Here is a 24,171-nt window from a genome sequence, read left to right as displayed (position 1 = left end):
GTGCAGGAGTGAGAGAGACCACACTGACCGCAGAGTAGGGAGAGAAATGTACAATAAAACAGTGCTTCCAAGACCCACATGGACCACTGAAGGCTGAGACACAGCTCTTTCAAGAAACAGCTGAGCACTACACAGATTTGGGGGGAGAGGGGTACTGACCCCCTGTCTCTCTCCAGGAGCCTCATCAAGGCAACTCTGCTAGCGGAGCTAGAGCAATGGCTCTGCTAGCTCTTCCCAGCAGAGCCTTGCTTGTGTATTACCCAGAAGACCCCGATGTAGGTTGACAAGGTGTCCCATGACCATACAGTCCCCGCAGAGGCATGGAAGATGTTTCTCCAAGGCTCCTTGGACCGATGCAGCCTGCAGACCTGAGTCAGGAGAACTGGGAGAAACGGCATGAGAACCCATCAGCAAGAGCCAGGGCTGGCTTCCCACCAGCTGGTGGCCAGCAAGTGTCTGCACCAACCCTGTTAATGGGGTTTGTGGGTGATACAGCTTTGAGGATGTTCCCTCCAACCCCGCTGTCCCTTCTTCCCTACCCCGAGGACACTTCCAAAGACGGGGGAAGCTGGAACATGTGGAGAGGCCCAGCGATATCGGCATTTAGGAAGACGAAGGACACTCACCATTAACTGAACGCTGGAACTGGACTTTCTTTTCTGGAAAAACAAGGAGAAGAGATGGAACAGGAAGAGACACAGAGTGAGAAAGGCTGAGAGCAGCACATGAAAGGCAGCAGCTCCTGAGCCACCATTCTTGGGCACGGAAGGCGCAGAGGGACTCGTTGCTCGTGTGGGGATGGCTGTGGTGTTGGTGGTGACTTTCCAGCTCCTCCCCGCATTCCTGCCAGCACTTTTCTCTCCTGACCTGCCACAATCTCTGGGGCTGCTCATCCCAAGGACCTGGCCAGTCCAAAAGGGAATCCCCTAGGAATCAGTGACCACTCTGGTGGCCTGTGACCAGGCTGGAAAGCTCACAGGAGCAGAAGTGGGATACTGAAAAACTAAGGCAGCTTCACCACAGCCCTGTGCCCAGTGTGAATGCTGTACTGACTTCTCTGGATCTGCTCTGGTTGTCTCTGCTGATGGCACTGATTGATGTGGAGACACTCCTTTAGCTTTGAAACTACACCAGTCCTAAGCTGGCTGGTTTAAGGCCAGTAAGGCGTTAGGCCTCAAGGCAGGCCCACAGTGTGGGAAGCAGTCCTGAGCACAGCTTCAGTGCTTTAGATCAGGACGCCAAAGGGAAGACATGCATATTTATCTCCATCCTTGATCACTAGCACCAGGCTTTAAGGTTTTTGGGTTGGATGACCCCCATATCCTCTCTTCTGCTTGCAATCTTAAACTACTTCTGGACTCTCCTTCCTTACTGTGCTCTGCTCCCCATCTCCATCTTTAATTTATCTAGGAGACAGGGGGACATGCATGCTGACCTCATACCCCTTGTGCACCTCTGGCTCCCAGGGAATGAATCCCAGTATGAGTCAGGGAATACCAACGTGCAGAAATCAGAATCAGCAGTGCCAAATAACTAAATGCTGTACCAGCACATTTAACAAGGCACCAGCTGTGCCTGCCCTGCAGAGGGAAAAGCAGCACACACTGTGCAAATCTCTTGGAAAAGTCCATGGAGCAACCCATTAGGGTGCGTGGGTGGGCTACATCATAAAAACCGATTATTTTAATTCCCCCTCATTGCTCCTTTCACATCCTAACTAGCTCCCACCAGCATCCTCCGTGAGCTTCCCCCTCTACTACTGCTGCTCTCTCCTTCCTTGCTAGGTCATAGAATCAGGGAATCACAGAATGGTTTGGATTCGAAAGGACCTTAAAGATCATCCACTTCCTAAACCAGGCTGCTCAGAGCCCCATCTAACCAGGCCTTGAACACTTCCAGAAATGGGGCACCCACAGCTTCTCTGAGCAATCTTCCAGTGCCTCAACACTCTCACAATAAATAATTTCTTCTTTATATCCAATCTAACCCCGCCCTCTATCTGTGTGAAGCCATTACCCCTTGTTCTATCACTCCATGCCCTTGTCCAAAGTCCCTTTCCAGCACTCTTGTAACCCCTTTAGGCACTGGGCCACCTGTCAACTCTCGCCCTTCCTTCACCAAAAAAAGAGATGTCCTAAAGGGCAGAATGAGCTGTGGAATTTTGTCAGGAACCTCATGGAGAAAGGGAGCCACTGGAGCTGGGCTGTTGCAGGAAGGACTGACAGCTTCTGCTACCCAAGGACATGAGACGGGGCAGCAAACTGCAGAAATTTCAGACACAACAGAATGCAACACAAAGCAGTGACCGCGTTGAGTCTGGACATACAGTAACAGGATGTGACACGGGGCAGTGAGCTCATCAGTTTAGGACGGGACAGGATGCGACACGGGGCAGTGATTCCATCATTTACAATGGGACGAGATGTGACACTACACAGGGCAGTGAAAGTATCATAGCTGCTGGGACCAGAGGATCTCCCACGGATCCCAGAGCAGGGCTCTAGGGGGATTTCTGGTCCCAGAAATGCTTTTAGGAGGTGAAGAACCTCCTCTGGAGGGTGAGTTTTGAGCCCTCTGAGCCTGGGCTGGCACCATGCTGGTGTTGGAGGGCTGTGCAGGCAGGCCAGAGGACAGCTCCAGCTGCCTGCTGCCCACCAGCACAGCTTTAGGCAGGAAAGGCAGGGGTGGCTGCCTGGGATCTGCCTGCTCTCGTGGGGATGGCCATTCCAGCACGCTACTCCAAGTGGGGACACAACTCTTCTGACAGTGACCCACACCATGTGACCCCACTCTGAGCAGGCAGGACCATTCCCTTCCCACTGTGCCAACCACTCAAGGCAGGCTTCCAGATTCCTACCTTGCTTTTCCAGCCCACTGGAACACTGCTCAGCAATGTCCTGACATCTGCTGGTTGCCCAGTGGGCCATTGGAGCTTTACCCACAACACCCAGCCTCCCTATGCCCTCCTGAATGAGTTATGCTGCAGGTCTCCCCAGGCTGAGCATGGGAATGAGAGGTGGGGATGATTATGCTGAAGGTGGATAATGCAAGGAAGCTGTTGGGAATGAGCTTGTCTCTACCTTGGCTTTTCTTCCTGCACCTTCCTGGCCATTCCTCTTTACTTGTTGAAAAGGGTGGCAATAAAAAACAAATTCATTCCCAGAGCTTGTCCACACTCTTCAGATGAGTGCTGGTGGCTAGACTGCACTTAGAATGAAGCCTCATGATCTGCTTACCTCTCACCAGCGAGGGCTGAGGATGCAAACCAGCCTCTCTCATCCTGCTCTGAAACCAGACTCTCCTCACTGAGTTGCAGTGAAGAGCCAGAAGGCTGTTCACCCAAACAAACTATTTTGCTATAACAGGAAGTGCCTCTTTTCCCAGGATAATGTCTGCCCTCAAAGCTCCTTTGAAGTCCAACAGAGAGCATCATTAGTAAGTTGGGCTGGCAAATGGTTGTCTACCACAACACAGAAATTCAAAGGTGTCCCTTTAGATTCAGGACTGGGCCTGATGAAGCCTCTTCATCCAGAAATCTCTCCTTTAGTAGCTTAAAAATGCATCCTCTGTTTGGTCTCACCTGTGCTACAGCAACTTGTACCAAGTCAGCTCTACCTGTGGTATCACATCTTAGGTGACTCCCAGAAGCAACCGGGACCTCAGAGGACCAGAGGAGCAGTGTCTGGCACATGGGGTGTTGTGACTACTATGGGATCTGCCAGCACCAGCCCTATTAATTCTGTCCTGGGAGTCTCATGTTATCCTGAAAGCCCAAAGTAATGTCCTCTCAAAGCCATCCAGGCCATCAGCTTCATGCTGCAGCATAACACTGCATGGCCAGGACGGCCTCTTGTGGAGCTGAGCCCAGGTTTGGAGGGCTGTGCATGGTCTCAGTCCTTGCAGGCTTCTCCTGTCCCAGCTGCTGGGTCTGGGAAGAATGAGAGAAACATGCCATCCCTAGACCTCCAGCTTCACCAACCGTTTATATTGAGTAAGGAAGAAGCTGGCTAAGAGCTCTGCTCTTCCAAAACCCTGCACCCATCAAGCCCAACAGTTGGGTCCCCGCAAAAGGGAGGGAGAAGGTTCTGTAGGTTCTCCCAACAAAGGGCCTCTATAGAGGAAGGAGAGTGGCCACACTGCAGCTGGGCTCCCAAAGCTCTGCCCGACAATGGAGGATGTCACCACGATGGAGATGTCACCACGCCAGCTCTCCCTTACTGAGTGATCCATTGTATTAATGAAGGGAACAGATAAGGAGAGAAAGAACCTCGCATGGACCATTCCCTCCTGCAGGAGTTTGACAGAACTCAATAACCATTGCTAGCCACCACATCTCCACGTCACCAGAAACAGCAGAATTTTGCTGCCTCCTGGAGCCACCTTGTCCTGGAGCAGAGCTGTGGCCCTGCCTTGGAGGGGCTGATGAACCTGCAGGCTCTGCAGCCCAAGAAACAAGATGCACCAAGCACCAGCTTGTTTTTAGAGTATCACCAACCCGTTTACTCTGTTGAAGCATCACCACGTTTTTTTGCTATCTGCACTGGGCACAGGGGACAAGCAGCACTGCCAAGGGGGTTAAAAGCACCCATGTGTCACCCAGCAGCAAACACTTGGGACAGGATGGGACAGGAATTGGGACCAGTCTCAGCAGCTGCAGCAGGACTTCCATGCTGAGTGAGCAGGAGGTGAGGCCACCCATCCCACTAGACAGCTGTTGTTGGGGCCGTGGTTCTGTGCTGTAAAGCTGCCTCCTCCTGACCCCTGTCCCCCTCCCTGGGGGCAGCGAGGAAAACAAGCGCATATTGCCGGCAATGAAACAGCAGCGAGCTCCCGCAGTGCACCCTCCAGCACCAGCCCACTCCCCTCGCCCGCTGCGCTGCAGAGCCCGCTGTGCATTGCCTGTGTTGGCAGGAGCCCAGCCAGGGGACACACCGGGACAGCCGAGCCAACAGCTGCCCTTTAGAGTGCAGGGTGTCGCAGGGACTGCCGGCGTGGCGCGGGGACCACGGGCACAGCACGGAGACCCCACCGCCAGCAGGGCATGGAAATGCTCACCACCGGCAGGGCACAGAGACCCCAGCACTGCCTCAGCAGCACAGGGCACCGGGGCTGAGCTTACCTTCACGCCGTCATTCTTCTTGTTGCCACCACTTTTGCCTCCTGGAGAGAGGAGGAAGGAGATTAGCAGAGCCAGGCAGGGCACCAGGACCAGGAGGGCGAGGATCAGCAACATGGTGCCGGGTGCCAGGGCGGCAGGATCCCCGGCTGGTGGGGTTCGTCTTCTCTCCAGCAATCACCGGTGCAACCCGTGGAAGCTCAGGGGCGACCTTGCCAGCACTGTCCCGTCCTACCCCAGTGGCTCTCGGCCAGGGGCATGACCCGTGTCCTAACGTCACGCCGGGTCCCTGGGGCGGCTGGAGGGGCCGGCAGGGCTGTCCGGCACAGCAGAGGCGGGCTCTGGCCGGGCGGTGCTGTTGACCCGGCGTGGTGCAGTGTGGAGGAATGGGCTGCCCGCCTGCCGCCCTCTAATTTTAGCCCCATGCTGCCGGGATCATGTGCTGCCGGCCCGCCGGCCCGACAGCTGCAAGCCCGCATTTTGACAAGGATGAAAAGCAGGCGCCTTGCCCTGTGCCCACCCACCGCAGCCGACACTGCCCCAGCCCCCCCGGCCGCACAAGCCACCCCAATGCCCTGAACCCCAGCGCAGGGCGGACCGGTGCCCAGTGCCTGTCGCCCACAGCCCTGCCGTGCTCCCGGGCAGGGGACACTGCTGAGCCTTTGGGCCACGCGTGGGACAGGCAGCACTAGGAGAGATGCTTTTGAACCTCCTGCCTTTTGATGCTTCCTGTCCGCCTCTCCCGGCGTGGGGCCTGACATCCGATACCCCCAGCTGCTGGACTCCTCCAGCACCCGCCACAAGTGCTAAATGTGTCAGCACGATCCCCCCACGACAAATGCAGATACCAGCCCTGGCCACAGCCCTCGGTCCTGGCACCCCTGCCCACCTGCTACACCTGACACTCGGGGAGTCTCAGCAAAGCACCCTGAAACAACCAACTAACCCAAAACAGCTGCCACCAGTCAGCTCAGCAGAGTGCAGGGCTTGGCTAGTGTGTCCCAGCCCTGTAGCACCGCTGCAGGGCCATCCCCAGCACTGGGGAGGGCTGGAGGTGACAGCGGGTGGATGAGCTCTGCAGTCACATGGCTCCATTTGGTTCCATGGGGAATCGCCTGTGAAATCGCATATGCAGTGTGGTGTCCCCAGAGGGAACAACTCTCAGGGAGGGCACTGGAGCAGAGGGGTTTCTGGCTGCACTGAGACCTCTCCAGTGCCATGCTCGGTCCTGTTGCCATGGCAGCCCTCGGGATGTAGGGAGGCAGGGGGAGAGTGAGGAATCCTGCACGTTTAGCATCCACCTGCCTGGGGAGAGACCTGCGAGATCCTGTTGCCATCTGCCTGCAGTGGCACCAGGGCTCTTTCCCTGCTCCTGATGCAGAGGATGCTCTCTCTGAGCCATCCCCAGGAGGACACAAAACCAGCTGCTTGAGCTCTGGCTGCCCCCAGCACCCACATCCCCATCCCTGCAGAAGATAGATGGTTGGGTGCATACAAACCCCAAAACTCTAAAGCACTGTGGATCACTGAGCCTCAACCACACATTTTCTTTTGCATCCCAAGCCAGCAGCCAGCCTGGAGGTGCCAGGTGACTTCTCCTGGAGGAGCATGCAAAGCCACACATCTGCAGAGGCACAAGGCTGCAACCTCAGCCTCTCTGTGACACATGAGGCACAGCCAGCTCTCCAGAGACCCTACAGATTTGCCCTGGGTATCCTGTAAGACAAGGAGATTAGTCTCAGAGACAGCACCTACCGGAGAAGTTTCTGGTGGCCAGCATGGTGGTGAGGATGGCTCCCTGAAAGACAAGGAAGGCAGAAGGAAAGGGTGTGCTGGACCCCAGCCCCCTGCTGCTCCCCCCATCCCTGGGGGAGGAAAACCCTGCTCAGCACCTGTCCCCCAGCCACTGGAAGGAAGGAAACTGGCCCACAGATTGATATTCTCCTCCTGCTATCAAAAGCAGCTCTCAATACCTCCATATCCCCAGCACCATGGCATTGGGTTGCATTCTCCAAAACTGTCTTCCCTCTGAGATTAAAGGGATATTAAATATCGGCGGGGCACTTCTCAGTCTCTGACTAGCCTGTCCTAGATGAAGCACAACCCCACTGACTGGGGCCAGCAGCTGGCAACAAGGGGACCCACTGGGAGTGGAACCAGAATTAATTGTGATTAAAGCTGTGCCAGTTGAGAGCAGCAGGACAGGGACTGCTCGTGGGAGCCATGCAAAGATCACTACCACAAAACAACATTTGTAAAAATCCTTCCCCTTTTCCAGCTGAGTCTACTAACTAGTTGCTAAGTGTATAATGAGATTATTTTGGACTAATTGCTTACAGTAATGGATTACTATTTTGAAGCGTATGCCTGAACTAATTTGATTACTTGTCTAGCTGAAAAGTAATAATAGTTTATAGCCAGCTTCTTTCCTTGATAATCTTGTTAGTAGCCTGCAGCTGTACTGCTCTGTGCCGTGCTGTGTTCAGGCCTGGAGCGCTGATGGCTCCGGCTGTGGCACAGACCAGCCTCACCCTGCTCTGCTGGAGGCATTGTGATTTCCATAGCCCATTCCCAGCGCCCTGCTGCCAGCTGAGGCTGAGCAGCACCCGAGACATGCGTGCCTCAGGGAGGTGCTCAAGCTGGAGATGGTGATTTCAGAGGGGTCCAGGCTGTGGCACATGGCAACATCGAGAAGGAAAGGCTGTGGGGCTGCTGGGGTGGGTGAGTTTTTTGTCTGTCTGTGGATCACTTTATTTCTTGGCTGCAAAGTCTCTTGGCCATCAGGCAAAGGGTCTCACTGTGCCTCTCAGTCCCGTGTCCAACCCCAAAAAGAAGCTATCTTGACACTGGTCCAGTGGAAGAATCCTCACCCCAGTGTGACTCAGTGCTTTCCTTCACCATGGCTTTCACTGAGCAGTTGGGAGCCCCAGCCAGATGAAGCTGTCACTCTGCTCAGTCTCCCATTCTTCACAATGGGGGTCCCTATATGCCCATCACCCCCACACCACCGCCCACAGACACCACCCTGTCACTTCTTACACAGGAAACAAGCCCACCAATGATCTGATCATGCTTTTAGCAGCCAGCTTGGACAGTTACCTTCAGCTTCCTCCGGGCATTGAACTTCTTCAGGCAGTCCACCGTCTCCTGCCTGTGCATGCATGACGCCACGGTGGCACGGTGCTAGGGGGAGAGAGACCTGGCTCAGAGCAGTGCTGGGGGGAAGGTGCTCCCCAGCCTGGCTCTCACATGCCCACACACGTGTATGACCATGGCTGAGGCACAGGCCAGAGCTGCCTGCAGCAGCAGCAGCAGATAAAAGTTTAATGGGCAGTGGGAGATCGAAGCTTTGGAGTCAGCAGAATCGGCTCTGGTGGTGAGGGTGTGTGGAGAACTGGCTGCCCCCTGACTTAACCCCTTGACTGACCAGCCATGTTTAGCAATGTGCTCAGGGTTTGCACATGTGTGGTTAAGCCCACGGACTCCTGCTTCTGTTAGGATCTGATTCAGAGTGAGAACCAGCAGCTGAAACAGCGAGATGTAGTGAAGGGTGGAGGGATTGCTGCTGGGGTGCATGGATGGAGAAACACGAGCGTGCTCCCACTGCCTCTGAAGAAAGACCCCCAGCACAGTGTGACACTGAGAAATCAGCCTATCCCCACCAGGGCAGGGAGCATATGTGCCCCTCCCATCACCAGGTCTCCCAGGAACATGCTGTTTGCATTCACAAGCTTTAATCTGCTTTAAAACCTCAGGGGAAATGCTGCTGTGAGAGGACTGGGAGGATCTATGCCAGGAAACCATCTTCCCAGGATGAAGAAGAGAGCTGGCAGCATGTTTGATAACAAGAGACCCCCAATATGATGTTCCCCACTTGTGAATCCCCACATCTCTCTACCTTCGGCCCCAACTCACCGATATCCAGGGGTGCTTCAGAGCCTCTGCTGCTGTGATGCGCTTGGATGGGTTTATGGTCAACATCTTGTTGATGAGATCTTTCGCTTCAGGAGTGACAGTGTCCCATTCAGGGGAGGGGAACTGCCAAAGCAAAGGGACAAGGGTGAGAGATGGCAGAGAGACCCTCTGCACCTGGGTTGCTTCTCCTGCAACTTGGGACAGGTTGGAGAAATGGTAGCCACTAGAAAGAGCTGCCAGGTAGAAAACCAAAGAGCAGGAGTGGAAGAAGAAAGTTGGGAGGCTCGGAAAAAGGCCTGTCTCTCCCATAAAGTGGCCCTGAAATATGCCAAGGTGTGCATCTGGGCATGGCAACGAGGCCAACGCTCTGCGACTGGTGCAAAGGAAAGTACTTGCTCCCATCTGTTCTGAATTTGTCTTGGTTGCTCTTCTAGAGCAGCAGGCTGCGAGGCAGGGACAGCAGGAGAGAGAGAGGAGACTGTGAAAGGGGGAAGCAAGACAAACCCACTCACGTCGTAAGCCCCAGCCTTGATCTGCTGGTAGAGTCGGTGTTGGTCTTCATCCCAAAAGGGTGGGTACCCAACCAGCAGGATGTAGAGGATGACACCTGCCCAGGAAAGGGGACAGGATCAATGGGAGAGAATTCATTGCTGGAGGCAGGAGCACATACAGCCTGGGGACTGGTCAAACTCAAGCAGAGAAACAGAAATTAGGGAAACATGAAGAGTTGCTCATTGTTTAAAGAGCAAAAGGCTTGTTGGTGGGTCCAGTTCAGCACCTGGGGAGGTTCAAGGCTCTGGCAGCCACCCTGCAGAGCCCAAAGTGGGTGCCCTGACAGGGATGGGTGATGCCTCCTCCCCATCGTGGATGGGAAAAGGCTCCCCTATGGCTGCAGCTGCACGGAGGCATTGCCTGACTCCACCAGCACCACAGGGAAAGGAGGCAGTGTTTCATCTGACTGGGAGCTTTGGGTACATAACGAGGGGGGTGATCCTTCCGAGAAGGGTGCCTCCGGATTGGGAGTGAGTGTGTTGCCGAGGGTAATGTGCCACCTTCTGGGTAAATCCTCCACCCTGGCTTCCCTGAGATCTGACAGGCAACTGCAACTTGAGACATGCTGGATGAACAGCCAGCCTCATCCCGCCCAGCCCACCCCGCTCCCGGCATCCCAGCCCCGGTATGACTTACCGCAAGCCCACAGATCCACGGCTTTGCCATAAGGGTCCTTCCGGAGCACCTCTGGCGAGAGGTATCCCGGGGTGCCGGCGAAACCTGGGACAGACAGCCCGTCACGCCCGCCGCCAGGCAGCCCCCATCCCGCACAGCTCCCCGGCAGGGACTGCTACCCGGCCGGGCACAGCGAGAGCCGAGAGTACTGGCACATCCCGACCCGGTGGGACACACACCCTCCTTCCAGAAACCTCTGTGGCTCCCGAGGGCAGAGCAAACTGTGTTTTCTGCCAAACCCCAGATGGTGCCTAAGGCTGGAGTGCTCTGCTGTGCACTTCCAGAGCTTGGAAGAGCCTTTCCTCCCACTGCTCTGCCCCTGTTGCCGGCTTGTCCATTTCACCAGGACACCTCGGTGACTCACAGAGTCCCTGTGGAGCTGTTTGCTCCACATCAGCCTGCTGACCCATGGTGCTTCCTGGTCTGGTGCTGCTGGGGCTGTCCCATAATCCTGGGCTCAGGCTCCTGGAGACCCTCTGAACTAACATACCAAGGAGGACTGGAGGAGACGCCAGCTCAGGCCAGTCCTACTCACCAAACCACGCTTGCTGGTCCCCCTCCACCTCGATGGCGAGGCCAAAGTCAGCCAGCTTGACGGCAGCACCCTTCAGCTTGGACGCCAGCAGCAGGTTCTCGGGCTGCAGAACGAGATGGGGTTGGAGAGGAGTGAAAACTCCTCAAGGGCTCTGCTGTCGGCAGGGGGAGGTTTCCAGCACAGTATAGAGGAAGCTCTGGATGTGCTCCCTAACTGCTTTGTCCTGCTCTTTGTCCTGGTGTCCCTGGATCCTTAGGGGATCATAGACTGCAAAGACCTCCCTACCCCATCTCCCTCGTATCGTTCCTCTCTGGAGCTGGTCTTTGCTCCGTGGGTTTCCCGCAGCCCTACACGTGTTCCTCCCTGCTGTTTCAGCAGCCCTGAAGGACTCTGGGCATTGTTCCACAGAGCTTTCCATCACAGATGGAGTCCCCTGTCCTCCCACAGGCACTCTTCCTGCAGCTCCTACCTTCAGATCCCGGTGAACCACCCCCATCTGGTGGCAGTGCAGGACGGCCTCCAGGATCTGCTGGATGCAGTGGCTGTGAGAGAGAGAAGAAAGCCCACGCAAGTGGCCAGTGAGGCAGAGTTTTGTCAGAAAGTTCTATTCTGCTGTATTTCACCCCTTTCCCCCTCTCCCCATCACTGCTTCCCATCAGCAGCCCTGCAGCACAGCTCAGCATCCCCCTCCACGAAAACCCACACACCTGTGGGGAGCAGTTCTAACCCAGTAAGAGCCCAACAGAGCTATTGGACACCAAGTAACGGTGAGCTGGAGCTATGGGGACATGCTGAGCCCACTGGGACCCCACAGAAACAGCACTGGAGACGGGAAGCTGGAGACCAACAGTGGAACCACAATACCAGCAAAGATTTGGTCCCCAGACTCAGGCAAAGCAGATATGCTCTGTGCAACCTTTGCTCCAGCCCCATTTCCCTGCTCTCCTCTAATGCAGGTGGCTCTGCTGCGTCTGCTTTCTTTATATCTAGTTCATTACATCCCAGCTCTGCTGTGTGCGTGAGACAGGAAGGGAAAAAGACAGAGGCACTGATCGTTTCTGCTCCAAAACAGCTTGTATGCAAGGCGGAAGGTCTTTATTTACATGCATTTTGTTTTATTTGTATGACACTAATAAGTGGATGGGCTGTAAGTGGATTTAGTGCAGGCAGCCCATTAAATGAGATTGTTTTCTGTCTAGAAGTAAAGGATATTTCCATGCAGAGAAGTAGTGTAGAATTTACCATCCCTTTGGACATAGATATAGGCTATGCTTAGCCTGGGGGCAAAGCCAAGAAGCACAGTGATATCTGGAGACTGGAGAGGGCCAGATCATGTCCCTTCAAAAGAATGAGACTAATACTGTCCCCTGGATGAGCTGCAGGGACCCAAGGTCTGTTCAGCCAGAGCTGAAATGGCACTGCAGAAGGTACCTGGAAAGTGCCAGTGGGAGTGTGGGAGGGAGCAGAGCTCCAGCACAGCCTCTTGACTGCTCCTCCTCAGTGCTTTCAAGTGGCAAATGCTAGAGGAACACTTGCAGACAGCTGGAATGCAGCTCCAAGGGGAAGGAGTGACATCCACAGGGTGTCTGTGCTATCATAACCCTGGCTGGCCATCAGTCTGGTGCTGGGTTTCCTCCCTGCCAGCCTGGGGAGCCCTAGTGCCCCCAGACCAGGGAGTCCCCCCCACAATCTGTTAATTTACAGTGAGGTCAGTGTTGGCTATCCCAACATCCTGGGGAATGAAGATGCTGTGGGCAATGGCTGGGAGCCATCTGATTCAAAGTGGAAACCAGTCCTATGGCAGCACATGCACTTCTTGGCACAGGCATTGAGCGAGTTAGAAAGAGCATTTTGGGTGGGTTTTTCTTTTTGCACCACAGTTCTGGTCTATGAGTATGTGTTGCAGAGCAGCTGTAAAACACCTCCCAGTACAGAATGAGGTGGTGCTGCAGAAAGCCAGTCATGTAGGACCCAGGGAGGGAACAGCTCGTGAGAGAAGGAGACTCCTCCTGTCCCCTCCACAGCCTGACTCACCTGGCATCCGCTTCACTGTAGTACTCCCTGGCCACAATGTCCTCAAACAGCTCCCCACCGGTGACCCTGCGAGAGAACAGGAGGAGCTGGACTGACTGACAGCACACTCAGCTCTGGCAAGCCCCCCCAAAAATGTCACTGCACCATGCATGGGGGGAGAACCAGGAGTGCAGCACAGGGACCTGCCCTCTGCCCGGCTTGGGGGAGTTTGGTTCAAGCCCAGCCCTTGGGAAGGGCTGGGGTGAGGTGGAGGTCACGTCACGCCAGGAGAAGCACGGAGCTGCCCGTGGATTAGAGGATGCAATGAACCATTACTCACAGGTCAAATATCAGGTAGTGGTGGCCCTCTTCGGAGATGCTGTCGTGGAGCCTCACTGCAGCAGAGACAGAAGGGTTATGGGGTCATCTGGCTCCCACCCCACTCCCTGGGAATGCCTTTTCTCCCCTTTGGGCACAAGCAGGAGCTGGGGAAGGGCACAGCAGGACTATTCCTCTTGCTATTGCCACTGGCTGGGTGGGGGTCCCTGCTCTCCAGGTGACCCCAGCCTGTGCAAGGCACAAAGGCCACATCCAAATCGTGGGAATGCCCTGAGGCTACACCTGGCCAGGGTTCCAGGCAGCTGCTGGGCTATCTTGGGCACTGGGCAGGCTGCAGGCATGGGTGTCCCCAGGCCCATCAGGAGACGTGCCCAAGCAGAGGGAAAGCTCAGCAGGGAACTGAGCTAACAACTCTGGCACCCACGGGACTTTTTTATTTTCTGCTCATGACCTTGCTTTTCTCCTTTGGAATCTCCATGGGATGAATTTCCTCATCTCCTGGCACCCTCTCCCCTTGGGCACACCCCTTGCCAGGTACAAACTTGTCACCCTGCAGCTGTGTGCTGGTTATTCAGGCTCAGATCCCTGCTCACACTTAGCAGGCAGGTGTGCAGCAAGGGGACAGGCACAGAAACAAGTAGGGTGGATAAACAGAGACTTGTCCAACATCCTCTGTCCCCCACCTCATATTTTGTTTGATTCCCTTAAGGCTATGAATATTTAATGCTTCATCTCTCTCACCTGGTTGCAGCCTGATACAACCTTCAACATATTTGAGAATGTTGGGAAACAGAGAGGAAAAAAAGAAACATTCAGGTGAGAGATTTTGTGGGAGTTTTTACTCCTAGCCCCTTTTACTGCATCTAAATCAGCTGAGCCCTATATGGAAACATCCTCCAGACTCAGTGTGAGCCGGGGGAGATAACAATCCCAGCACTGAGCCCAGACACTGCACCGTGTTACTCTTATCTTCCAGGCCAGCAAACACCACTTTACTGGTCCTTTTCCTGCCTCCAAGCTCTGTGGGCAAATCCAGCAGCTGCCAAGAGCATACTGCCAGCAGTGTCACCTCACCTGGCCAGGGCACAGAGCAAACGAGGTCTGATGGGCTGGTCAGCATCTTTTCTGTCTGTCTCTCTTGTGGCCTTGACTACTGACGTAACTTGTTCATCTTATTCCCCAATTATCCTTCCCCACTGCTGGCCTCTGCAGACATCCCCTATGCTCCGACATCTGTGTCTGCTCCACTTTTCTCCAACATACGACCCCAGCTTTTCTGCCTTCCTCTGCTAGAAGAAACATACTTCCTCCTATTTCATCTCACCTGGGAGGGATTTGGGGGTATCATGCCTGGGATCCCACGGAAGCCAAAATATTCTCAGGGGGATTAGGTGAGTTTGGTGTAGATAGGGCCAGCATAACCATAAGCATATGGTCCAGATATGTTCCCTGCTTGGGGAAGTCCTGAAGCCCGTGCTGCCAGGAGCCAAGAAGGTATAAGAGAGAGCAGCTGCTCTAAATATAGCCTGATCCTATAAGGGTCTGTTACTGGCCATAGTCAGAGAGAGCCGTGCTGGCCAAACCACTCCAGCTCAGAGCTGAGAGCCAAGGCAGGAGCAGGACACAGCTTCAGAATGAGAGTCAGAGGACAAGTAGCTGGAGTTCAAACTCCAGGACTGAGTGCAGCCAAAGTTTTCCCAATAAAGCAAGACTTCCCCGACTGGAAACAGCTCTCCCTGGTATATCACCCAGTGCTGTGGATGTGCTGTGGGGTCCTGGGCCTGCCCTTGACTGCCCGTGCACAGCTTTCCATGTGAGGCTCTCCAGCAGGCACGGAGAACAGATAGGTTCCTTCAGGAACTGCAGCATGGCATTCTCATGGGAGATGGAAGGACCCCACCTCACTGCAGGGAGCAAGTAAGAGGACAGCAAAGCCCCTTGGCAGCTGGGGTGCTTCTCCCCGGGAAGGGCTGGACAGGGCTGTTTTGCCTCATCCAGCAGCAGCTCCTCCTCTTCCTCACGCCAGGCTGCTCTGCAGTGGCACTGCTCGCTCCAGCTCCTGTGTGGGTAACGAGCCGCCTTTGCTGCTCGGAAGGGAAGCTGCAAGCCCAAGTTTCCAGGCAGCAGGAGCAGTGGAGGGGGGTGAAAGGAAAGAGGGTGTGGGGTAGGGGGGTGGAGAAGAGCCTCCTGGGTATAAATAGCAGCAGATTGGGTTTGTTAGCATCTCATGCTGTTAACCCCTTCCAGCCTTTGCAGCTCTGAACCTGCCGGGTCACAGCCAAACAGCAAGGGGTAGTGCAGGGATGGGGGACAAGGACAGGAACAGGTGACGTGTTTCGGTCTTCGGAGACCTTGCCAGCCCCACGGGAAGGTGATGGAGAGGGAAGGGTGCAAGACAGCCATGGGAAAGAGCTGTGGCCAAGCTGGGAAATTGGGAACCACGGGAACTTGCAGGTGCCATCCTGCAGGTCTCATGCAGTGAGTTCCTCCGGCTTTAGTATTTCTTCTTATTCACACACTTTGCAGCCTGTTTCCTTCAGGTTTTGGCAATCTCTGCATGTATTTTGGTGCAAAGAGGAAGCTTGACGCCCCGGAGGGACCCCTGCAGGACATCTCCTGGTCCTGCTGGAGCAGAGGCTGGGGAATGCTGCAAGGTCCGGCACCCTGGCAATGAAGGGGAGACCTGCCACATAGCCGTGTGCCCGAGACAGATGGAAGCTGGCAGTCTTTTTTGGAACTGAAATATTTATGGGACAGGAGCCACATGGTTCGTCCCAGTGGCCCTGGATCTAGCTCCCTGGATCTGCTGCAGCAGCTCCTGGGGAAGGATGGATCCAGGTCACCGGAGCAGTGAGGGGGCCAGGGAGGAGCTCAGCCGCAGGGGAACCCTCCCAGCTCCCGACTGTGGGTTGAGAGGGCTGCAGAAACCACCAAATACTTTCCCAAAAGCTGCAGGATCTCATTGGGGTCGGTACATCCTGAGGTGCAGCAGAGGGAAGAGGGGGTTCATCCAGACCATCCACAGGGATCAAGAGCCTGCATCAGCATCACTTCCAGGATGGAGTTGTTTTTTTTTTTACTGCAGTTTTTTCCCCTCCCCTCTCTCTCTCTCTCTCCTTCTAGCCTATTTTTGTCTTTTGCAGGGGCTCAGGAGTTTTCCTGAAACAGCTTTTCCGAAGGAGGCTACTTTCAGATGGACGGTCGGTGGGAAAGTCTTCGCTTCCCCCCGCCATCTCTCCTCCTACACGCCCCGCACTGCTGCTGCTGCTGCTCCGAGCTGCAGCCGCTTTTTGGAGCATGCAGAGGAATACAGCACCCGAGGAGGGGAGAGCAGTAAAAATAGCCTCTTTCAGCCTCCTGGGGCTCCGCTTCCCCCTGAGGGAGCTATCGCCAAGTGGGTTAGTCCGGACCTACTTCAGTCCCCCTCTGCCCAGTGGGGGCCTTTTTCCCCATAACCCCGTTTAAAGATGGTGTTTCCCATGAGGAAGAGGAGGGACGGCTCTGCAGATCAACCGGGCAGAACAATACCAAGCCCTTCTCAGCCTCTGGGACAAACAGTCCATGCTGCTGCAGACAGGACTGGGTTATTGGTGGAGACCCCCTAGCCCTGGCTGGCACATGGGAGGGCAAGTGGGCAGCAGAGCCAGGTATGGAGCACCAGCAATGGGGGTGCACGGTGCACTTACCAATGTTGGGGTGCTTCAGGAGACGGCAGATCCGGGCTTCTCGTTCCAGCTTCTGGTGATCTGAAAGAGGCAACGACCCTAAATTAGGATCTGAGGAAGGGAATCAATGGCTCTCAGAGAAGGTGTTGGCACAGGAAACCTGGGGGACAGAGCAGCTTGTTTTTTCTTTGCTAATGAGTTATGGATTTGGGGATAAGTTCAGTATCAGGGCCCAATGGGCACTATCCCAGCACAGATGCAATCCCTGGCTAAGCCCTTCAAGCACTGATGCCATAGGCAATCTTGGGTTTGGAATGATCCTTTGCTGTCCTCTCTCCCTTCTCTTTGCTGAACAATCTCCAATCACCTCTCAAATACCCCGGATTTGTCTGGGTTATCCTTGCTTGCAGTACTGTTCCTTTTTCTCCTATTCATCCGGGCACAGGCAATCAGCCAGGACATTGCCAGCCCTGCATAGTACAATGTGAGCAATTGAAGGCAGAGTGAACCAGTGAAAGGTGTCAGGATGAAATGAGGCTATGGGCTTCACTCCCTCTAGCCATCATCAGCCATTCCACACCAGGGCTTTGCTCTCCTACACTGCAGAACCCTATCTCAGAACTGGTGCCTGTCTCCAAACAGGAAGCACAAGTCCCACTCCCCAGCTTTCAGCAGGCTTGGGGATGTGAGACAACAGAGCTCAGGGCAAGGTAAGTTGAGCTGAGCCAAAAAATCCCCTGCCCTGGGACAGCTCAGAATGAATCTGCAAATCCTTTTGTTTCTTCCTCTGTGCTTCTCTCCTTGCTCACACCTGACCCAGCCACCCTGCATGGAGGTGCCTGACTGAAGACATTTTGTGCAGGAACTCAGCAGCCAGGACAAGCAAGGATATAATTAGGGCTGCTGTCTCTCAGTGCTATCACTGCTACCTTGCAGGTTCACACCCCGGAGTCTCGCTCTGCATCAAACCAAACCTGAGTGTCTCCGACCGCGGACACGTGAAAGTGGCACAGCCCCTTCTCTGCGGGGCTGCATCCTTCCCCAGGCTCAGGATCCTGTCCAAGAGGCACCCTGGGGCTTGGGGAGAGTTCTGCAGCCTGTACTGGAGTATGAGCTGAAGGCTGAGAAAATGAGGCTTGGTGGTCTCATTGAGCTCCCCACATTGTTTCCCCTGATGGGTGACAACCTTCCCAGGGTGGGACAGGGTGACAAGGAGAGAGGTTGGAGTTCAGGCTGTTCTCACAACTAAAGTCCATTGCGGGGTGGATAACAGGGATGGGACGGAGGGACAATGTGACCAGTGGGGCCAGGACTTGTCTGGGGAGGTGGATTACAGCCTCTCTTGCCCCACAAACCCAGCTCCTGCACACACCTAAACTCCATTTTTCCTCCAAAATCTCCACCTTCTCTCCTCCTGGCCCCTCTGTGTTGGCAGCCAGGAGGATGTCTAAGGAAACAGACCATGACTGGGGATGTTCTGCAGCTTCTCTCACCTTCTCCCCACTTCTCTCCTTCCTGCCCTTTGTATCTGGGCAAGTGCCATCCTCCCTGCCAGCACTGCAGAAATGGGGGGTTCCAGACCATTAGCCAAAGTCGCTGGTGATTCCAGCTGGCAGAGCAGGGAAAAAAAAACAATGAACATTCTCTAGGGAACTGCTGGGCACTGCAGGGACAGCACAAACCCCAGGAGAGAATAGAGAGGGGCAAACTGCCGGAGGAGGCGAGCGGAGGCAGGAGGAGCAAAGGGAGGAAGGCTCAATCTGCTGCTCCAGGCAGCCCTGAAAACTGGAAGGCGTTTGCCAGCTGGGGTACACGGGCAGGAGCCAAGGGCTGAGCCCAGCACTGCACACCCTGCCCAGAGCCCAGCCTTTGACTTAGAACGAAGAAAATTATCTGCATCCCTGAAGAGGGGCAGGGGTCAGTGCTGGAGGACCTGAGGGGCTCAGAGCCGGTGCTGTGCCACTTTGGCATACTGAGACATACTGGTTTAATTCCAGGTCAGAGAGGAGCTTGTCACTCTTTTCTGCATATCAGTTTTACCTTCGGAGGTCAGCAGAGGAACTGGGAGAGACACCGAGGGAGGTTAATTAAACCCTGCCGGCAGGGTGCTTCCTCCTAGCACACATCCTGCACTCCCAAAAGCCAGAGAGGAGCCAGAGTGGGGACACGGCATCTGCTGCCTCATACTTTCAATCCACCTCATCACAGCTCCTCTGCTAGGTGCCTGGAGGCAGAGGAGTCCCTGGCTTGGGGCAAGGGCTCGTTGATGATTTCTGGGCTGGCTCATCTCAGTCGCACTCTGAGAAGCAGCTGGGACAGACCCACCAGGACAGACCCACCAGCACCTCTTCCAGCAGCAAACAGCCAATGTGCTCCACCAGAGCAGATGGCAGCAAGGGAGAGGTCCCTTTTCCAGGTAGAAATGAAGTCAAATCCCCACCCGAAGGGATGTTCCCATTTCATTGATGTAGGTATATGAGTAAGAAAACTTACAGACCCCAGAGCAGGGATGGGGTTTCAGCGGGGGCCCACTCAGGAGGTTACGCTCCCAAATTAACTGTGCTACCCTGTGCCCAAAGCTGGCAGTGGTCTGATTGTTGCAAAGTTGTAACCACCGTGTTGCTGCAATGTGTGTGCAGGGTGGTGAGGGGAACTCAGGGACAGAAATGGGGTCCTCTGGCTCTTGAGGCAGACTGGGGTGTGGGATTTCCCCTCAGCCTTGGCACAGCCAGGCTGTGGATGCTGTGATCGGATAGGATGTGGCGAGCAGCCACCAAGACGGCTCCTTGGGACATTCACCCCATCCATCAAGGAGCTCAGTGTCCACAGTGGGGACAGAGTGGGATGAGGGGGCCCCATTGCAATCAAAGACCCCCTCACCTCATTGCACATCAAAGGCATCATCCCAGCACCATGCCGAGGGGACAAATTCCCCAGTGTGTGAGTCCTGCTCACCTCTTGCCTTCTCCAAAACACCCTCAGGGCTTACCTCGAGCAGAGAGCTTCTTGGTATTGATAATCTTGGCCGCATACTCTTGTCCTGCCAACACCTTCACGCATCTCCGGACAATGGAGAAAGCGCCCCTGGGAACAGATGGAGCCAGAGATGAAGGGTTTGGCGTGGGAACGGGCACAGCTCAGCCCTCATGTGGCTGTGGGGTGAGGGACAGCCACAGGCATGGGGACAAGGATGGGGATGGGGATAGGTGCTGACTGGGGCAGGGACTTGGGCAAAATATGGAAGGATCTCAGCCGGCTTCCCTGCACCCCTGTCCTTGAGGAATGATAGGAGGAGGCACATGAAGACCTAGAGACAGATGTGGGTTTCTTCCCTCCATGCTCCTCTGGGACACCCCAGGCACCGTGCACTTTCCCCCCTCTTCCTCCTGGCTTTGCCCTACCTGTTGCCAGGAGGGAAGGGGCAGTGATTTACCGGGGGCGCTGGTTCCCAAAGGGAAACCGTGATGGCTGCAGCTGCCACATAACTCTCGACCACTTCAATCTGTGTGGCTCTGCCTGTTCTAGACCTTTCAGTCACAGCAGGACTCAGCAGCTGTGACCAGTACCAGATCACCCCCACCGCAAAACCACCACCCAAGCAGGGACAGCCCAGGGGACCCTGCGAGGGTGGAGCCCAGCGGGACAGGGATGGATGCTGTTGCACCTTGCACACGCAGGAGCCAACTTGCAAAGCTCTCCTGGGATCTGGCAGGCGAACGAGCACGAGTGCTTGGGACACTCCCAAGACTTCTGTCTGCCCTGGACCCCAGCTCATGGCACTGCCAGTGCCCGCGCAGTGCTGGGAGCTGCAGCCCTGCAATCACACGCACATGCACGCTCCAGCCCTGCTGAGTACAACCTTTGTGCCAGGTTCCCTTTCCTGTCAAACGTCTCTAATCGCTAAAATAACAACTATCAAAAGCAATCCCACCTCCTGCCCCACCTTCCCCCACTCCCCTTCACCCCACTCCAACTCCCTGCCGAGGAATAAAAGGCCGCGGGCTGGCGAGAGCGGCGGATAATTGATTTTAGCGGCGGGGGCGGGTGGAGACGGGCAATTTGGGTTTGAATGTGATTTTTAGGAGAGCAGGCGAGCAGCGGGTGTGGAGGGATGGGGATGGAGCCCCAGCAGAGCCGGCAGCCCACGCGCCCAGTGCTGCCGTGCAGAGCATCGCTCACGGCACGTGCCAGGCAGGAATTGGGGGAAAACATCCTGGTGCTTCCCAGCTTCCCCGTCCTGCCATTTAATCCTGACTGCTGAAAGAGCTGAGCTGTTAATATCCCTGAATCCTGGGGAAGAATTAACTGGAAAGGGTGGGCGAAATGCTTCATATCCAGCTTGCCATAGGTAGGCAGACCAGAGCTATTGGCAGTCCTGTGGTCTCTCTCTCTTCATCCTGCTGGGAACCCTACGCTGTGTAGAATTTGTGGGCTCCTGTGGATCCCTGGGACTCATCTGCTCTATTCTTTTCCGTAAAGATGTATGATGTTTCTGCAGTGGCAGGACAGTCTGCAGCAGAGAGTGCAGCAAACAGGGATGTCCCTCTGCCCCAGCTCGGGGTTTCACTACAGAACCCAGCATGAGGCTGGAGGGGTGTATGTGTCCCAGATCCACGAGCAGCTGGGGACTGATAGTCACTCCTGGTCCCGGTGTCCACAGCCACTTCCTCATCTATTTATTTGAATTGAACGTGAAAAAGGGGGAGCCATGGGAAGCAGCTGTTTCACTCCCCCAGCTGCATTCCTGGCTTTTGGCTCCTCCAAACCTTCCTAACAGAAACCAAATGTCTATTTGTCATCTGTAGAGCATAAGCAAAACCCTGTATGCCTGGACGGTGGGTGGAACATGGAACACTGGATGCAGGTGCAAGATACCCAGGGGTACAGCATGCTTGCTACAGCCCCATCCTTGTTCCAGTTGGATCTTTCAGTGGGTCTGCACTGGCCAGGAAGCTTCCACATTGGGTGTTTGACCCCCAGCCAGGCTCTACTGCCTGTGCCAAGCTGCTCCCTTGCTACTCAATCCCATGTAGGATTTTCCCAGCCTAGGGGAAAAAAAATCCCTCCTTTGCTTCATCTAAATACAGCATCTTCATGGCAAAGGCAGCATCCCCTTCCACATCAGGGGCTCATGGAGCACTGCAGGCAGTGCTGGGGGTGCCAGGCAGGAAGCTGAGCCCCCCTGAGCTGCAAGAAACCCCTCTGGAAGGAAGGAACTGTTCCCTGTTCCCTGGCCATGGGCAGCAGTGTGTACCTTTGCTCCCAGGGTATGGATAGGGATCACCCCAACCCTGGTGGCAGCTGAGGACCCCCATCTCTGCCTGGCTTGGACGAGACAGCATGTCCCAGTCTGAGCAGGGGATGGGTACATCACCTGTAGGGCCATGGGTACAGAGTGTGTCCTTGTCACCTGGCTGGCTGCCAGTGCAGGGTGATGTTGGACCCACAGCCCAGCACAAGCCCCGAATCTACAGCCCCGAGCCCTGGCACTGCTGAGCCCCAGCCCTGCACCGTCTGTCCCTTTGTCCCTAGGCCAGGCATGAAGCCATGCCTTGTCCCCACGGCCTTCCCCCCAGCTCAAGCAGTGGCTCTGCCACCAGGATGCTCCCCTTCTCCCTTTTTCACACCTTCCCTGCCAGCGCCCGGCTGTGCTGATGCCGCCCTCCCTCTCTTCAACACCTCCTCCTCCTCCGAGGCATTTTATCTCCTTTCTAGAGAGAAGAGTGTGGGCTGGGGATTTTTTGTTCCTCCATTTTTTTTTCCCCCTTTTTAATAAGCCCCCTCTCCTGCAGCTCCGGGAGCGGAGGGGCTGATCCTACGGCTCGGCACGGTAATTGTCTCCAGCCTCTCCCTGAACCTGCTGCGGGGGCGGATTTGGAGGCGCCGATGGAGCTGCACTTCATGTTTGTCCTACTCCGGGGGGCCGTGGGCAGGATCCTCTCCCTGTCCCCCCCGCTGCCCCCCGCGCTCCGCCTGATTCCCTCCTGCAGGCGTGGGGGATCGGAGCAGCCCTTCGCTTGCTCAGCTTTGCGGGGGCTGCCGCAGGAGTGGGTTTTCCCCAGCTCCGTGTCCCCCGCTCGGGACAGATGTCCTCCCATGCTTGGGAGGTGCAGGGATGTTCCAGGGGCTTGTGCCTCGCTGGGCAGACTCTGCGGATCTCCCTCCCCATCTCTGCCTGCCCCCCAAGCTTCACCGCGGTGCTACCATTAGGTGTGTGGCATCCCAAACCGCCACCTGCCCGGCTGTCAGGATGGGTGGCAGCCGAGGAAACGGCAGAGAAACAGGGTGGGTGTAGCAGCCTGGCACCTAGACCTGCCGTCCTGCCAGCCAGGCTGGGAACATGCCGTGTCCCCCACAACAGCCCGCCCCAGTCCTTCGGGCACAGTAAACTCGAGATGGACCCTCTCTGCCCTGAATTCTTGCAGGACGCTGCTTCCTACCAGGGGCTGGTGCGGAGAGAGCCGTTCTGCCCAGCCCTGCCAGGACAGACCCACCCCGTCTGGCACCGGGAGCATCTCTCCTGAGGAAGAACGACACTTCCCAGCGCGAGCAGCTGCCGCAGCAGAGCAGAGGTGCGGCACTTCGTCCTGATTTCCCTCTCTAAGCCCATGAAGCAGAAATTTCCCCATGGGAAACCGCTGATTTTTGAATGTGCCAGGATGTGCTGGAAACCATCCCAGTGGAAAATCCCCAACCAGCTCCACAGCACCTTGGCTAACCTGGTGAAGCCCCTAACTCGGGAGCACCTCAATGCTGCTGTTGTACCTGCCCTCTTGAGTGGATGGAAAAGCTGTGGGATACACCGAGCTGGGGCCGCTGCCCCTGCATCACACCAGACCTGGGGTGGTCGGGGGCGATGCTCTCAGGGGCTGGTGAGCTGCTGCGCTAGCTTTACTTCTTTATTCCTGTTAAAAATGCATCTGTCCAGGTGGTTTTACACCACAGTGCTGGGCAAGGTGGGCAGCCCCTGAGCCTGAGTGCTCAGTCCTCCAGTCAGCACCGACCCAGCAAAGCGTCGCAGCCCAGATACCTTCAGGAGCTCTCCTGGTCCTCCTCCATCACTCCTCGCCTGCGAACTTCCCTCCACATCCCCACAGCCACCTCTGCCCAGCCAGAGCCCCACAGCCTCACCACAGGCACGGAGCAGCCACTGCCCCATCTGCCCACCCCTTGACACCAACACAAAGCCCCAGAAACCTGAAAAGCCAAGAAAAGTCTGGAAAAAGCAGGTCCCACATCCCACCTTGCCACCAGTTCCATGGCGGGTGCCCATCCCCCTGCCTGCAGTGCCAGCTGGAGCTGTCCCCACCACAGGGACCCACTCCCCAACCCAATCCCCTGCTGTCCACCAGCCCCTCTCT

The 24,171-nt window shown here is 55.7% G+C and overlaps 1 protein-coding gene across 2 annotated transcripts in view; it reads right to left on the bottom strand.

The window, feature by feature from the left end:
• Positions 1 to 24,171, bottom strand: part of CAMK2A (calcium/calmodulin dependent protein kinase II alpha) — a 31,041-nt gene that overhangs the window by 5,314 nt on the left and 1,556 nt on the right. The window contains exons 2-14 of one of the 2 annotated variants that reach the window (XM_014886892.2): positions 19,800 to 19,894; positions 16,832 to 16,891; positions 13,147 to 13,201; positions 12,828 to 12,893; positions 11,263 to 11,335; positions 10,794 to 10,896; positions 10,220 to 10,303; positions 9,544 to 9,638; positions 9,032 to 9,154; positions 8,216 to 8,299; positions 6,872 to 6,914; positions 5,120 to 5,160; positions 627 to 659 (exon numbers count right to left, since the gene is read on the bottom strand). In XM_014886892.2, the coding sequence (XP_014742378.1) occupies positions 627 to 659; positions 5,120 to 5,160; positions 6,872 to 6,914; positions 8,216 to 8,299; positions 9,032 to 9,154; positions 9,544 to 9,638; positions 10,220 to 10,303; positions 10,794 to 10,896; positions 11,263 to 11,335; positions 12,828 to 12,893; positions 13,147 to 13,201; positions 16,832 to 16,891; positions 19,800 to 19,894 (955 nt within the window). The remainder of the gene's footprint in view (positions 1 to 626; positions 660 to 5,119; positions 5,161 to 6,871; positions 6,915 to 8,215; positions 8,300 to 9,031; positions 9,155 to 9,543; positions 9,639 to 10,219; positions 10,304 to 10,793; positions 10,897 to 11,262; positions 11,336 to 12,827; positions 12,894 to 13,146; positions 13,202 to 16,831; positions 16,892 to 19,799; positions 19,895 to 24,171) is intronic. The other variant, XM_014886893.2, reaches the window with a different exon arrangement.

This window comes from Sturnus vulgaris, chromosome 15, assembly GCF_052056855.1.
Source record: "Sturnus vulgaris isolate bStuVul1 chromosome 15, bStuVul1.hap1, whole genome shotgun sequence".
Lineage (NCBI taxonomy): Eukaryota > Metazoa > Chordata > Aves > Passeriformes > Sturnidae > Sturnus > Sturnus vulgaris.
This window is presented reverse-complemented; position numbering and strand designations above follow the sequence as displayed.